Source organism: Juglans microcarpa x Juglans regia, chromosome 5S, assembly GCF_004785595.1.
Source record: "Juglans microcarpa x Juglans regia isolate MS1-56 chromosome 5S, Jm3101_v1.0, whole genome shotgun sequence".
Lineage (NCBI taxonomy): Eukaryota > Viridiplantae > Streptophyta > Magnoliopsida > Fagales > Juglandaceae > Juglans > Juglans microcarpa x Juglans regia.
This window is the reverse complement of record NC_054603.1, coordinates 21,574,855-21,586,905: the sequence shown is the minus strand read 5'-3', so window position 1 is coordinate 21,586,905 and position 12,051 is coordinate 21,574,855. Positions and strand designations below refer to the sequence as shown.

General features: G+C 38.8%; 1 protein-coding gene across 1 annotated transcript; it reads left to right on the top strand.

Moving 5' to 3' along the window:
• The first annotated feature begins 9,360 nt into the window (after positions 1 to 9,360).
• Positions 9,361 to 9,723, top strand: LOC121267200. The gene has a single exon (XM_041171057.1). It carries the CDS (start codon positions 9,361 to 9,363, stop codon positions 9,721 to 9,723), a length of 363 nt encoding a protein of 120 aa, XP_041026991.1.
• The last annotated feature ends 2,328 nt before the right edge of the window (positions 9,724 to 12,051 follow it).

Sequence of the window (12,051 nt, the reverse complement as noted above, 5' to 3'; positions counted from 1 at the left end):
ATGTTTTGTTCTGCATAATAACTCTGAAAAAAATTTTGTTCTGCATATTGGACTCTGTAAATGCTCATGTTTGCACGCTAGTATATGTCTTCTGCTTACTGAGTTGTTAATAACTCACCCCTTATCTCCACAACATTTTTTAAGAGATTTTTGGATACTTTAGCGGAGGTTCAAGAATAGGAAGCATGGGTAAGGCTTTGTGAGCATAGTCTATTAAATACAAAGAGGGTACTTGTTATTGGAGAATTTTTATTGAATAGTTTCGTTCTGCTCTGTTGACTTAGCACTTTGGGGAAGTTGGCTTTTATTTTAAGATTTTGTCATAATCTTAGTTATTTATTTTGGAGTAGATGGTTTAAAGCAGTGAGGTCTATGAGTAAATGAGGAACTGGAGTTTACATTTGTATAATGAGACATGATTTCAAGTGTTTAGAGGTAACTCTCCGACCCATCCGGGACCAACGCGTTACAGTGCGTTTAATCCCTGCTTTTTGGGGCAATCTTTGTCGACCAACTTCACACGATTTCGCACTACCGTCGGTAACCCCCTTCTCTCATACTTTGGTCTAACTTTCACTCTCTTTTCCCCTTTGTTTATACATACACAAATCCTCTTTTACTCTGTTTTGCTTTGGTTTGTTTTTCACGCACACACCCACTCTGTTTTGGTTTGCCGTGCACACACTTAGACCCCTCCATCCTGCTTTGCGTAGACCACTATGTCTTTCACTAGAGATTTCAGTGAACTTTGGGCTTAGATTACAGTGGGTTGTTTTGATTCGAGGTGGTGCGAAGCATTTTTTACTCTTTTAGGTAATGTTCTTCCGAAACATTTTTGTGCATTAAATGGTTGAATTTTGAAATGTGGATAAGGTGTAGGTGATATGGTGGTAGTGTGGATTTTTTTTTTTTATTATTTACATGGCGGATGGGGAATATCAGTGATCAAGGGGGGAGTGGTATTTTTGTTGCTGGTAATTTTTCTTTTGATTAAATGCATGTTGCCAAGAGGTCAGCTGTATGAGTTGTGTTTGACTACTGTGTGCGGATTTTAGTGGCTGTGTTGGGTTCTAAATGCTAATGGTTTGAGGAGGGCACTGTTCGTGTTTAATTTTTATGATATTTATTGTGTTAAAGGGGACTGTTTTGGATTATTACTCAATAAATAGTAGCTTATTAGATTGGTTTATTAAATGTTGGGTATAAGTTTTGTTTAGGTGGTGTTACTACTAGAGTTTCGATTCAAGGCATAGATAATACTCGAAAGTTAGGTAAGCGGGGTTTATATGCTAATTTTGCATAAAAAAAATAATGAAATGAGGTTGACTTTGAAAATAAGCACGCTTGTTTTTGTAAAGAAATCTGAAAACGACGTCAGATGTTTATACTGCATATGCATAATTCAATATAAGTGAAAGTATTTTCTGTAATGACTGGTGTAGACATGACCTAATTTTGTACATTCTGTTTCTGAACTATGCAGAAAGAGCAAATATGAAAATCTAAAAGTTCTTGCTATGAATAAATCAAGATGTTTTGGTTCTATTTATTTTGAACATGTGAAATGATATGAAGCTGTTTAATATTTATGTTTTGATATGATGTGTCATCTGAAAACCAAGGCATGGAGTTTTGATTCGGTTATCTGAATATGATCTGTTTTGATGATGTTCTGTCTGTTTCTGTTAAGACCCAACCACGGGTATAACGGTGGTTTATAACCCTACCATGGGGGTGAAACATGGTATATGGCCTAGCCGCAGGTATAATGGTAGTTTATAACCCTACCACGTGGTTTAAACATGGTATTTGCCTCGATGTGATGCTATGAGTTGATATGAATTTAATGTTTCAGTTTAGATATGCCAAATGATTTTCTTTTTGGGAACAATTTTGTTTTTCTAAAAACTTCGCTCTAATATTTTGTACCATGTTTTGTTTGTGCATTTTGAAAGTAAATATGTTGTTTCTGCATTCTGAACTTAAATGTGTTGATCTGTATATTGAATTTAATAAATGCTCATGTTTACATACTAGTATATGTTCTCTGCTTGCTGAGTTGTTGATAATTCACCCCTTAATCTTCATAATATTTTCAGATGACATTGACGGTTCAGCTGAGGATCAATATTAGAGTTTGTGGACAAGATTAGTTGTGGATAGTTATTAGGTTTCTCGTGGTATTAGTGCTGCTGTTGGATTTTATTTATTTATGAGGTTAATTTCAATGGGTTTAGACGGTTTATGGAGACTTATGTCGATTCTATTTTATTCTAGTTTGTTAATTGAGACATGAAGAGAAGTTGATATTTTATTTGGGTTGTTATATTGAGGATTTGGTATGTGAATATGTGTGGTTTATTAAATTGAAGTATTTACATTTGATTTGGTGTTCTGGAAGTATATATTCTTGAATTTGGAAATATATTAGTATTGTTGGAGTTGATTATCAGGTGTTTAGAGTTAACTCCCTGTATCTCCGAAGTCGGGGCGTTACAGTTGGTATCAAAGACAGGTTTGAGTTTCTGCATAGTATAAACCTTCGAGGTTTAGATATCTGTGGGTTCATAGGATGTAAAATTTCAAATGGGTAGTGTAGGAACTTGAGGACTATAAGGATGATCATGTAGATATTTAAGTTTGAGCTTCTATAAACCTTATGATTGATTTTGGTGGGGATTTGATATTTTAGAATTTGGCAAATGTTGGGAACTAAACTCATAACTTTGAGGTTTCAGATTCTAAAGATGTATGTGAGTATTAAGCGATGTCAAGATTAAATAGTTATCTGATATATATATATATTTGTGTTTATATGTATATTTTATTTATTTTCTTGATTTATTCTATTTATTTAATATCTTCGCCATTATTTATTTTAGAACGTTTTACCAAGTTTAAGCTTTTAGGATGGCAGTTCATCGTCAAGTTCGAAGCCTTGAAGATTTGAACGAAAAGAACAATGATGGCGGTTGCACGTTTGAACATTTTAATCGGACGCATCCTCCCACCTTTGATGGAAGAGGCGATACAAATGCAACGGAAGATTGGATTCAAGACATTGAAGAAATATTCAGTGTTTTAGAGTGTACTGATTAGCAAAAAGTTCGGTTCTCAACTTTTAAACTAATTGGAGAAGCGAAGAGACAGTGGAATTCTAAAAATGTCATCAGGGAAGCTGAGGGGACTGGAGTGATTGTTTGGGCTCAATCCAAGTAGAATTTCTTTGACCGCTTTTTCCCTAAAGCAGATAGGGAATCTAGAGCTTGAGAGTTCACCATCTTAGTGCAAGGGACTATGACTGTGCGCCAGTATGCTGCAAGGTTTGCGGAGAAGGCGATGTTAGTCAAGCAGAATCTCAAGAGGGGTCCTGAATTTCAAGAACAGAGGAAGAGAGCTGCTCCACAAGGATTCTCTAGTTTGGATCAAGGGCCATGGAAGAAGAGAAATGAGGGGAGCAGTTCAAGTAAGAGACAGATGGAGGGAAATCATACCACTAACCCCTGTAAGTTCTGTAACCGCATACACCGTGGGGAGTGCAGAAAGGAAGTGAGATCATGTTTCAAATGTTGTAAGGATGGGCACTTCATTAGAGAATTTCCATTGCTTTTAGAGAACAACAGAAGGCCTAACCCACCTCAAAGCTTTAGGCCGAATAACCAGGGCAACAACTAGCGGAAGACTGTGCCAGCATGAGTGTTTGCTTCGATGCCAGGAGAAGCTGAGGACAAGAATGATGTAATCACAGGTATAATCTTTCTGACTTTCCTACTTAGCTTTTTTTGCTAAAATTTAGGATTACTTATCATGTTATCTCTATGGATTATATGACGTAATCACAGGAATTATCCCCCTGTTTCTCAATAAGGCTACTGTTTTATTTGACTCGGGGGCTACCCACTCTTTTATTTCAACAGATTATGTTAAGTTTTGCCTCGTTGATGCTGAACAGATGGATTACAATTCGAGGGTCTCAACTCCAGTAGGTGATATAGTGACCTGCAACAAGATTATACTTAAGTGTCCAATAACTATTAGCAGGAGGGAAATGCCAGCTAACCTGATAGTCTTTCCTATGATTGGGTTTGATGTGATATTGGGTATGGTTTGGTTAGCTTCCAGTTATGCTAGTATTGACTGTTTTAAAAAGGAGGTGGTGTTCAAATTTGGGAGAGGAACTTCGGTTTATGGGTTCCAGAGTGCCTACCCATCCATCGGTTATTTTTGCTTTTCAAGTTGGCAAGTTATTACGTGATGGGTGTCAAGGGTACATGGCTTTCGTGGTGGATGAAGCAAAGGAAGAATTGGAGTTAGAAGAGATTACTATTGTGAGAAAATATCAGAATTTTTTCCTGAAGATTTGACTGGATTGCCACCTGAGTGGGAAGTAGAGTTTGCCATTGAACTAGCCCCAGGCACGGCACCTCTTTCCAAAGCCCTTTATCGAATGGCACCATTAGAGTTAACCGAACTCAAAAAACAGTTGCAAGATTTATTAGACAAAGGTTTCGTCAGGCCAAGTGTGTCACCCTGGGGAGCTCCTGTCTTGTTTGTGAAAAAGAAGTATGGGACAATGAGAATGTGTATAGACTATAGAGAGCTGAACCGAGTGACCATAAAGAATAAATATCCGTTGCCTTGCATAGAGGATTTATTTGATCAGTTGCAAGGTGCTCAGGTACTCTCCAAGATTGATCTCAGATCGGGGTATCATCAATTAAAGATCAAGATGGAGGATGTGCCTAAGATAGCTTTCAAGACCAGGTACGACCATTATGAATTCTTGGTCATGCCTTTCGCCCTAACCAACGCCCCAACGGTATTTATGGATTTGATGAATCGGGTATTTCATGAATTCTTGGATAAATTTGTAGTGGTATTTGTTGACGACATATTAATCTACTCCAAGAACAAAGCTGAACATGAAGAACATCTAAGACAAGTACTTGGGACACTCAGGGATAAGAAATTATTTGCTAATTCAAAGAAGTGTGAGTTTTGGCACGAGTCTATTTCACTTTTGGGACATGTAGTCTCAAAGCATGGTATTTCAGTAGATCCCGAGAAAATTGAAGCAATAGTTAACTAGACCCAACCAACCAATGTGCATGAGGTTAGAAGTTCCTTGGGTTTGGCTGGTTATTACCGTCGGTTTATAGACAATTTTTAAAAAATAGTGGTTCCCCTTACCGCCCTTATTAGGAAGAACAATAAGCGTGAATGGACTGGAAAATGTGAGGAAAGCTTCCCGGAATTGAAGAAGGTACGAAATCTAGACAAATCACAAGAGTTTAAAATACTTTTTCACTCAGAAGGAACTGAACATGACGTAGAGGAGATGGCTTGAACTAGTCAAGGATTAAGACTGCAACATTAATTACCATCTAGGCAAAGCTAATGTTGTTGCTGATGCACTTAGCTGGAAGCCAGTGGGACCAGCAGTTGCAACTCTTACCACTCAACGCCGCTTAATAATGGACTTAGAAAGAGCTGCTATTGAGGTTGGTAGTGGTGACTAGCAGGCATTGATGGCCAGTTTAATAGTTCAACCAGTTTTGATAGATAGAATTAAGCTCGCCCAAAAAGAAGATTCTAAGTTAGCGAGATTAATAGAAGAAGTAGAAAAAGGGAATAAATCTGAGTTCAACATTTCTGAAGATGGAATGTTAAGGTTCGGAAATAGGTTTTGTGTGCCAAACAATGATGAACTAAAAAGACTCATCCTCGAAGAAGTGCATCGCTCCCCTTACACAATTCACCCAAGTAGTACAAAAATGTATTAGGATTTAAAGGAGTCTTTTTTATGGGATGGCATGAAGAGAGGGATTGCCGAATTTGTGGCACAGTGCCTAACTTGTCAGCAGGTGAAAGTAGAACATTAGAGGCCAGCAGGGTTATTGCAACTACTTCAGATTTCAAAATGGAAATGAGAGCATATTTCTATGGATTTTGTTATAGGCTTACTGTAATGCCCCGATCCTCGAGGTCCGGAGAGTTAGCACTTAATATCTAAAATCAACTTAAATAACACAACTACAAAATCTAGAAAATCCCATAAAATATTAATCCATTTAATCAATCCAAATTTCTAAGTTCCTCCATGGGGACGATAAAGAAATTCTCAATAACATAAATTAGAAATCCTCCAAAATCTCGAAATTATCCTTAACTCATCAAATCAAAATACCCGAAAAATAAAATCAGTTTACTAACTACGACTCTCAAATAAGCACTTACACCCTTAGGCACTTATTCCACTACAATCATCACATCTTGCTAAAACTTCCTATTCTTGTTCTCCAGCTGAACCATTAAAAATATTTGAAAAAATAATGGAGATAAGGGGTGAGTTATCAACAACTCAGTAAGCAGAGGACATGTACTAGTGTGTAAACATGAGCATTTATAAAATTTAGAATGCGGAAACAAAATATTTTCCTTTAGAATGTAGAATCAGAATAATATTTTCATAATGTAGCATCAGAACATGTTATAAAAAATATCAGAGCGAAAGTTCGAAAATATTCATAATCAAAATCTCTTTGGCATAGCATAAACTGAAACATCACATCTTATTTTATCATATCATAACAAATACCATGTTTAACCCCCATGGTAGGGTTGTGCAAAGCCCAGTAGCTAACCGAGCAGAAACAGAATATGAATATTCCCCTTATTCATTCTCGGAGCCCTGAGTCTGCACATAGGAAAGACCACGCAGAAAACCACTTTGTTTCCAAAGTGGGTGCACTAGAAACAGAAAAGTTGGTACAAACCCGAACAGAGGCCACAGTTTTACACCCGTGGTAAGGTCAGAATGGAATATAAATAGAAACAGAATGTTATGCCAGAGGTTTTTCAGAAATCACATTAGATCATATCAGAGTACAGAAAATCTTGAGAACATAACAAAATGATATCACAACATAATTTATGCACAAAATTTCATATTCGCTCTCTTTTTCAAAGTTCAGAAACAGAATGTCAAAAATAAGCTCATGTCTACACCAGTCATGACAGAAAATATTTTCTTCTTACACAAAATCTCATGAGTAATGCAGAACAAATAACTGAGATAATTTAAATTTATTTTCATAACCAAATATGTATACTTCTCAAAATAACCTCAGCCCATTTTATTTTAATGCAAAGTCTAGCATAGGAACCCCGCTTACCTGGACTTCTTAGCTGCTTCAGAATTTTCCTAAAAAATGTCGAACAATAATTAATCGTCACCTATAAAATAATCACATAATTCTCGTAAATTTCCAATTAATCTCATATTTCGATATTTAATCCTAAGCTTCTAAAATAACCTATTTAATTCCTCAAAACCTAAAATCTCATAACCTCAAATTCATCGCTTTCTAAAATCATCATTTTTCCACTTAATAACTCCGACCAAAACATTAATATTAACTAATATAATTTTGTACTATATTGTGAGACAAAAACCCGTATAGAATACTAAAATATTTATTGAAAACGACGTAACCTCATGGAAAGCCATGTCCTACCGAAAACAATTGTTCATGAAACAATTGGCTAAAAGGGTAAAACTATAATTATAACTCAAGATATTTACTAAACCTACAGAAGTTTACGGAAACTAACCACTTACACTAGGTAGTGTCGTTGTGCTTGGAGAGTAACGGAGGACTTACCGTGAGGGAAGGTGTGCAGTGCTGGGTGCGGTGGAACGTGGTGAACTCGACAGAGCACTGAGAGAGAGAGATAACAACACGGTGAGAGAGATAACGGAGAGAGAGAGCGAGGGCAGTGCAACGTGTTTGCAGTTGCTGGACTAGGTTGTTTCTGGTGGAGGCTTGCGGTGATGAAGGTCATGCAAGGGTTGATCAAGGGGTTGAGAACGTGGAGACTAGGCTTCTAGGGAGGCGATGGCGTGCAGGATAGGGGGTTGTCCATGGTGCAACTACTCTGTTTCGGGGAGCAAAAACAAGGGAATTTCGTGGTTTGCAATGGAGGCTACGGAAGGCGGCTTCGTGTGGCTGGGCACGGTGGCTTACGGTTTCACAAGGGTTGGGCCAAGGCCGGAGGCTTCCGTCGTGCAGGGGGAAACTCGGATATAGGCGTGGGCTTTTGTGATGGTGAGGTCATGCAACTAGGCTGCAGATGAGGTCTAACGCCATGGGTGTGGAGGTGTAGAGATAGCGACGGTACTGCATGGAGGTTATGGAGGGTGGCGGCTTGTGGTGGATGATGTGGTTTGTGGATGGAGCTGCTTCTGTGCGTGTGTGGGTGGATATTGCCGTGGGAGTTTTTGTGGCAACTATAGGCTTGGTAAACTAACATGCAGGTACGTATATATATGTATATTTATTGGCGATGGAAAAACCCAAGAGAAATGAGGGAGACGTGTGTGTGGGAGTAAAATCATGCGGGTGAGGACAAAAAAAATGGGCTACTGCGAAGAGCCTAGCTTGGGAATTACAACGGCAAGAGGGCTGTGCAATGTGCGTGAAATGTGTAACGCAATATATATATAGTAAAACAAAAAGAAAACCCTAGGAAGGAACAAAAGGAGAACAATGCAAGAAAAACGTGCATGAGGAGAAAACAGGTGCATGGTGTGCAAGGCGTGGAGACTAAAGGGATTTTCACGGCTTGCGTTTTGGATAGGGATTTTTCCTAATTGCAATTTCGAGTGGGCTTTTCATAAAAAAATTCGAATGCGAATTCCTTACATGGGCCGAGTGTTACACTTACCACAGACACTAACTGGATAGGATGCAATATGGGTGATAGTGGACCGTTTGATGAAGACCGCTCGCCTTGTGCCTATCAAAGTTTCTTATAAGCTGGAGAGACTAGTCGAGTTATATATACAAGAAATAGTGAGGTTGCATGGGGTACCTATGTCCATCTTGTCAAATAGGGATCCTCGTTTTAGTTCAAAATTTTGGTGAAGCTTACAGGAGGCCATGGGCACTAGGTTAAATTTCAGTATTGCTTTTTACCCGCAGATGGATGGTCAGTCAGAAACGACCATTCAAACTTTGGAAGACATGTTGAGGGTGTATGTATGTTGGATTTCAAGGGACCTGGATACGACACTTGCCTCTGGTCGAGTTTTCTTATAATAACAGTAACCAAGCTAGCATTGAGATGGCACCTTATGAAGCGCTTTACGGTAGGAAGTGTAGATCTCCTTTGTATTGGGACGAGGTGGGGAAAAGACAAATTTTGGGTCTAGAAATCATACAGAAGATATAGACCATTTGAGATAGAATGACAGCAGCTCAGAGTTGACAGAAGAGTTATGCAAATGACCATCATCGCCAACTAGAGTTTGAGGTTGGGAATAAGGTATTCTTGAGAATTTCACCGATAAGAAGGGTCATGAAGTTTGGAAAGAAAGGCAAGTTGAGCCTTAGATATGTCAGGTCCTTTCAGATTCTTGATCGGATTGGCCCAGTGGCTTATAGGGTAGCCTTACCACTAGCACTCGCAGGGGTACACGACGTTTTTCACGTATCTATGCTGAGGAAGTATATACCCGACCCCACCTACATTTTCGATTATGATCCTCTTCAACTTCAGAAAAATCTGACTTATATAGAAGAGCCGGTGCAAATAGTAGAGAGAAAAGACCAACCGCTACGGAATCAAACTCTTCCATTGGTTAAACTGGTCTGGAATAATCATGCTATCAGTGAAGCCCCTTCGGAATTAGAAGAGGAAATGCGAATCAAGTACCCATAGTTGTTCGACGAAGATCTTAATAGCTTGTTACAAATTCCGAGGATGGAATTTTTATAAAGGGAGGTGGATGTAACACAAGGGCCAAAGCCAAGTCCAGACTTTATGAAGCCCGGCCCACGACAAGCTAGCATTTGAAGGAATCTTGAAACGGCATCACTTGGTAAGTTCATTTCTTCCTGCACTGTTTTCCTTTTGCCCACAGTTTTTCCTCTTGTTTTGCAATTCCACACATTCCTCCAACCCGTATACACCAAACCCATGATCTTGCAGTTACTTGTATCTCTTCTCTTGTCCAAAAGTCCTCGCCTTTCAGCAGGCACTCTCTCAATCGTTTCCCCCCAACCTGTCTCTCACTTAACCATGTGTTTAACCCCTGGTTTTTAGAGCAATCTTCGTCAACCTCCTCCACACGATTTCGCACTACCATCGGTATCCCCCATCTCTCATACTTTGATCTCACTTTTTTCCTCTGTTTATACAAACACAGACCCTCTTTTACTCTATTTTGCTTTGGTTTGTTTTCCACGCACACACCCACTATGCAAAAAGAGCGAATATGAAAATATAAAAGTTTTTGCTATGAATAAATGAAGATGTTTTTGTTCTGTTTATTTCGAACATGTGAAATGATCTGAAGCTATTCGATATTTATGTTTTGATATGATGTGTCATTTAAAAACCTTAACATGAAGTTCTAATTCGTTATTTGAATAAGATCTGTTTCGATGATGTTCTGTTTGTTTCTGTTAAGGCCCAGCCACGGGTATAATGGTGTTTAATAACCCTACCACGAGGGTGAAACATGGTATACGGCCGAGCCACGGATATAATGGTGGTTTATAACCCTACCACTAGGGTTAAACATGCTATCTGTCCCAATGTGATGCTATGAGCTAATATGAATTTAATGTTTTAGTTCAGATATGCCAAATGATTTTCTTTTTGGGAACAAGTTTGTTTTTCTGAAAATTTCGCTCTAATATTTTGTACCATGTTTGTTTGTGCATTTTGAAAGTAAATATGTTGTTTCTGCATTTTGAACGTAAATGTGTTGTTCTGCATATCGAAATTTATAAATGCTCATGGTTACATACTAGTATATGCTCTCTGCTTGCTGACATTGATGGTTCAGCTGAAGATCAATATTAGAGTTTGTGGACAATATTAGCTGTAGATAGTTATTGGGTATCTTGTGGTATTAGTGCTACTGTTGGATTTTATTTATTTATTAGGTTGATTTCAATGGGTTTAGACGGTTTATAGAGACTTATGTTGTAATACCCCGTATTTTAGTGTATTTTTTTTAGTGAAGGTTTATTTTAATTAATTTAAATATTATTTTTCTTGTTTTAAAATTTATCAGATTTCTCGTTGGATTTATTTTATAATTCTTAAGTTGTGAAATTTACTTTGATGTGCTTTCTTAAAATTAATTAGTATTTACATTTAAATTGCTCTTTGCTTTAATATATAATTTTATGGTTGCACTATAATTAGTATTATTTTATTTTCCAATTTTTCCCCCCACGCACGTCACTGCCATGCACGTCTTCCCCTTTTTAAATCTTTAAGGTTTTCTTATCACTCATATTAATATACATTTTGCATCTTATACCATTGAAAACTGCCTTTCACCGTCGCTGCAACTAGCCACAAGAACCACCCAGCCCTCTTAGTTCGACGCCAATCTCCACCCCACGCAAACAGCAACCACGACTCCTCCTTGCACAACGTAAACCACCGTGTGGTAGCCCCACCACCCAACCTTTGGCAAACCGTGAACCCCACGGAAAAACAACAACCTCTGCTATCCTAAACCACAGAGTATGTGCACTGCCATAAACCACATCGGTGCATTGCATGCTCTTCCCACCGTCCAACTTCAGTGCCGTCATCACCACCACATGAAGCCCAGCAGCCAGTTTTCCTAGTGTCAACCACTGGACCACCGTGGAATAGCCACTGCCTCCACATCCAGCAACAATAGTGAACCGCAGTGCAGCTACACTATCCAGAACGCAAGCCGCAACCCCTTGCAGAACCGACGCAAACCATGCATGCACTACACCTCCACGGATCGTAGCACCGCCTTGCCATGTGCCACCTCCATTTGAACCTCACTGGAGCTCCAGCTCTTCCACCGTACACCACTACACCACCACCATATTGTCGAGGAAAACCACCTAAAAAGTGAACCGAAAACTCCCCTGTTTTAGCCACTAAAAACAGAGCATTTCACTTACCGCAACTCCTCCACGCCGGTTGCCACAGCCTCAAGCAACATCACTGCCCATCGAGCTCACCACTGTCAACCTCCGCCTAGCCCTT

What these genes read in the sequence shown, in the direction of transcription:
- LOC121267200 (XM_041171057.1), top strand. Translation starts at nt 9,361, where the DNA reads ATGAAGTTTGGAAAGAAAGGCAAGTTGAGCCTTAGATATGTCAGGTCC.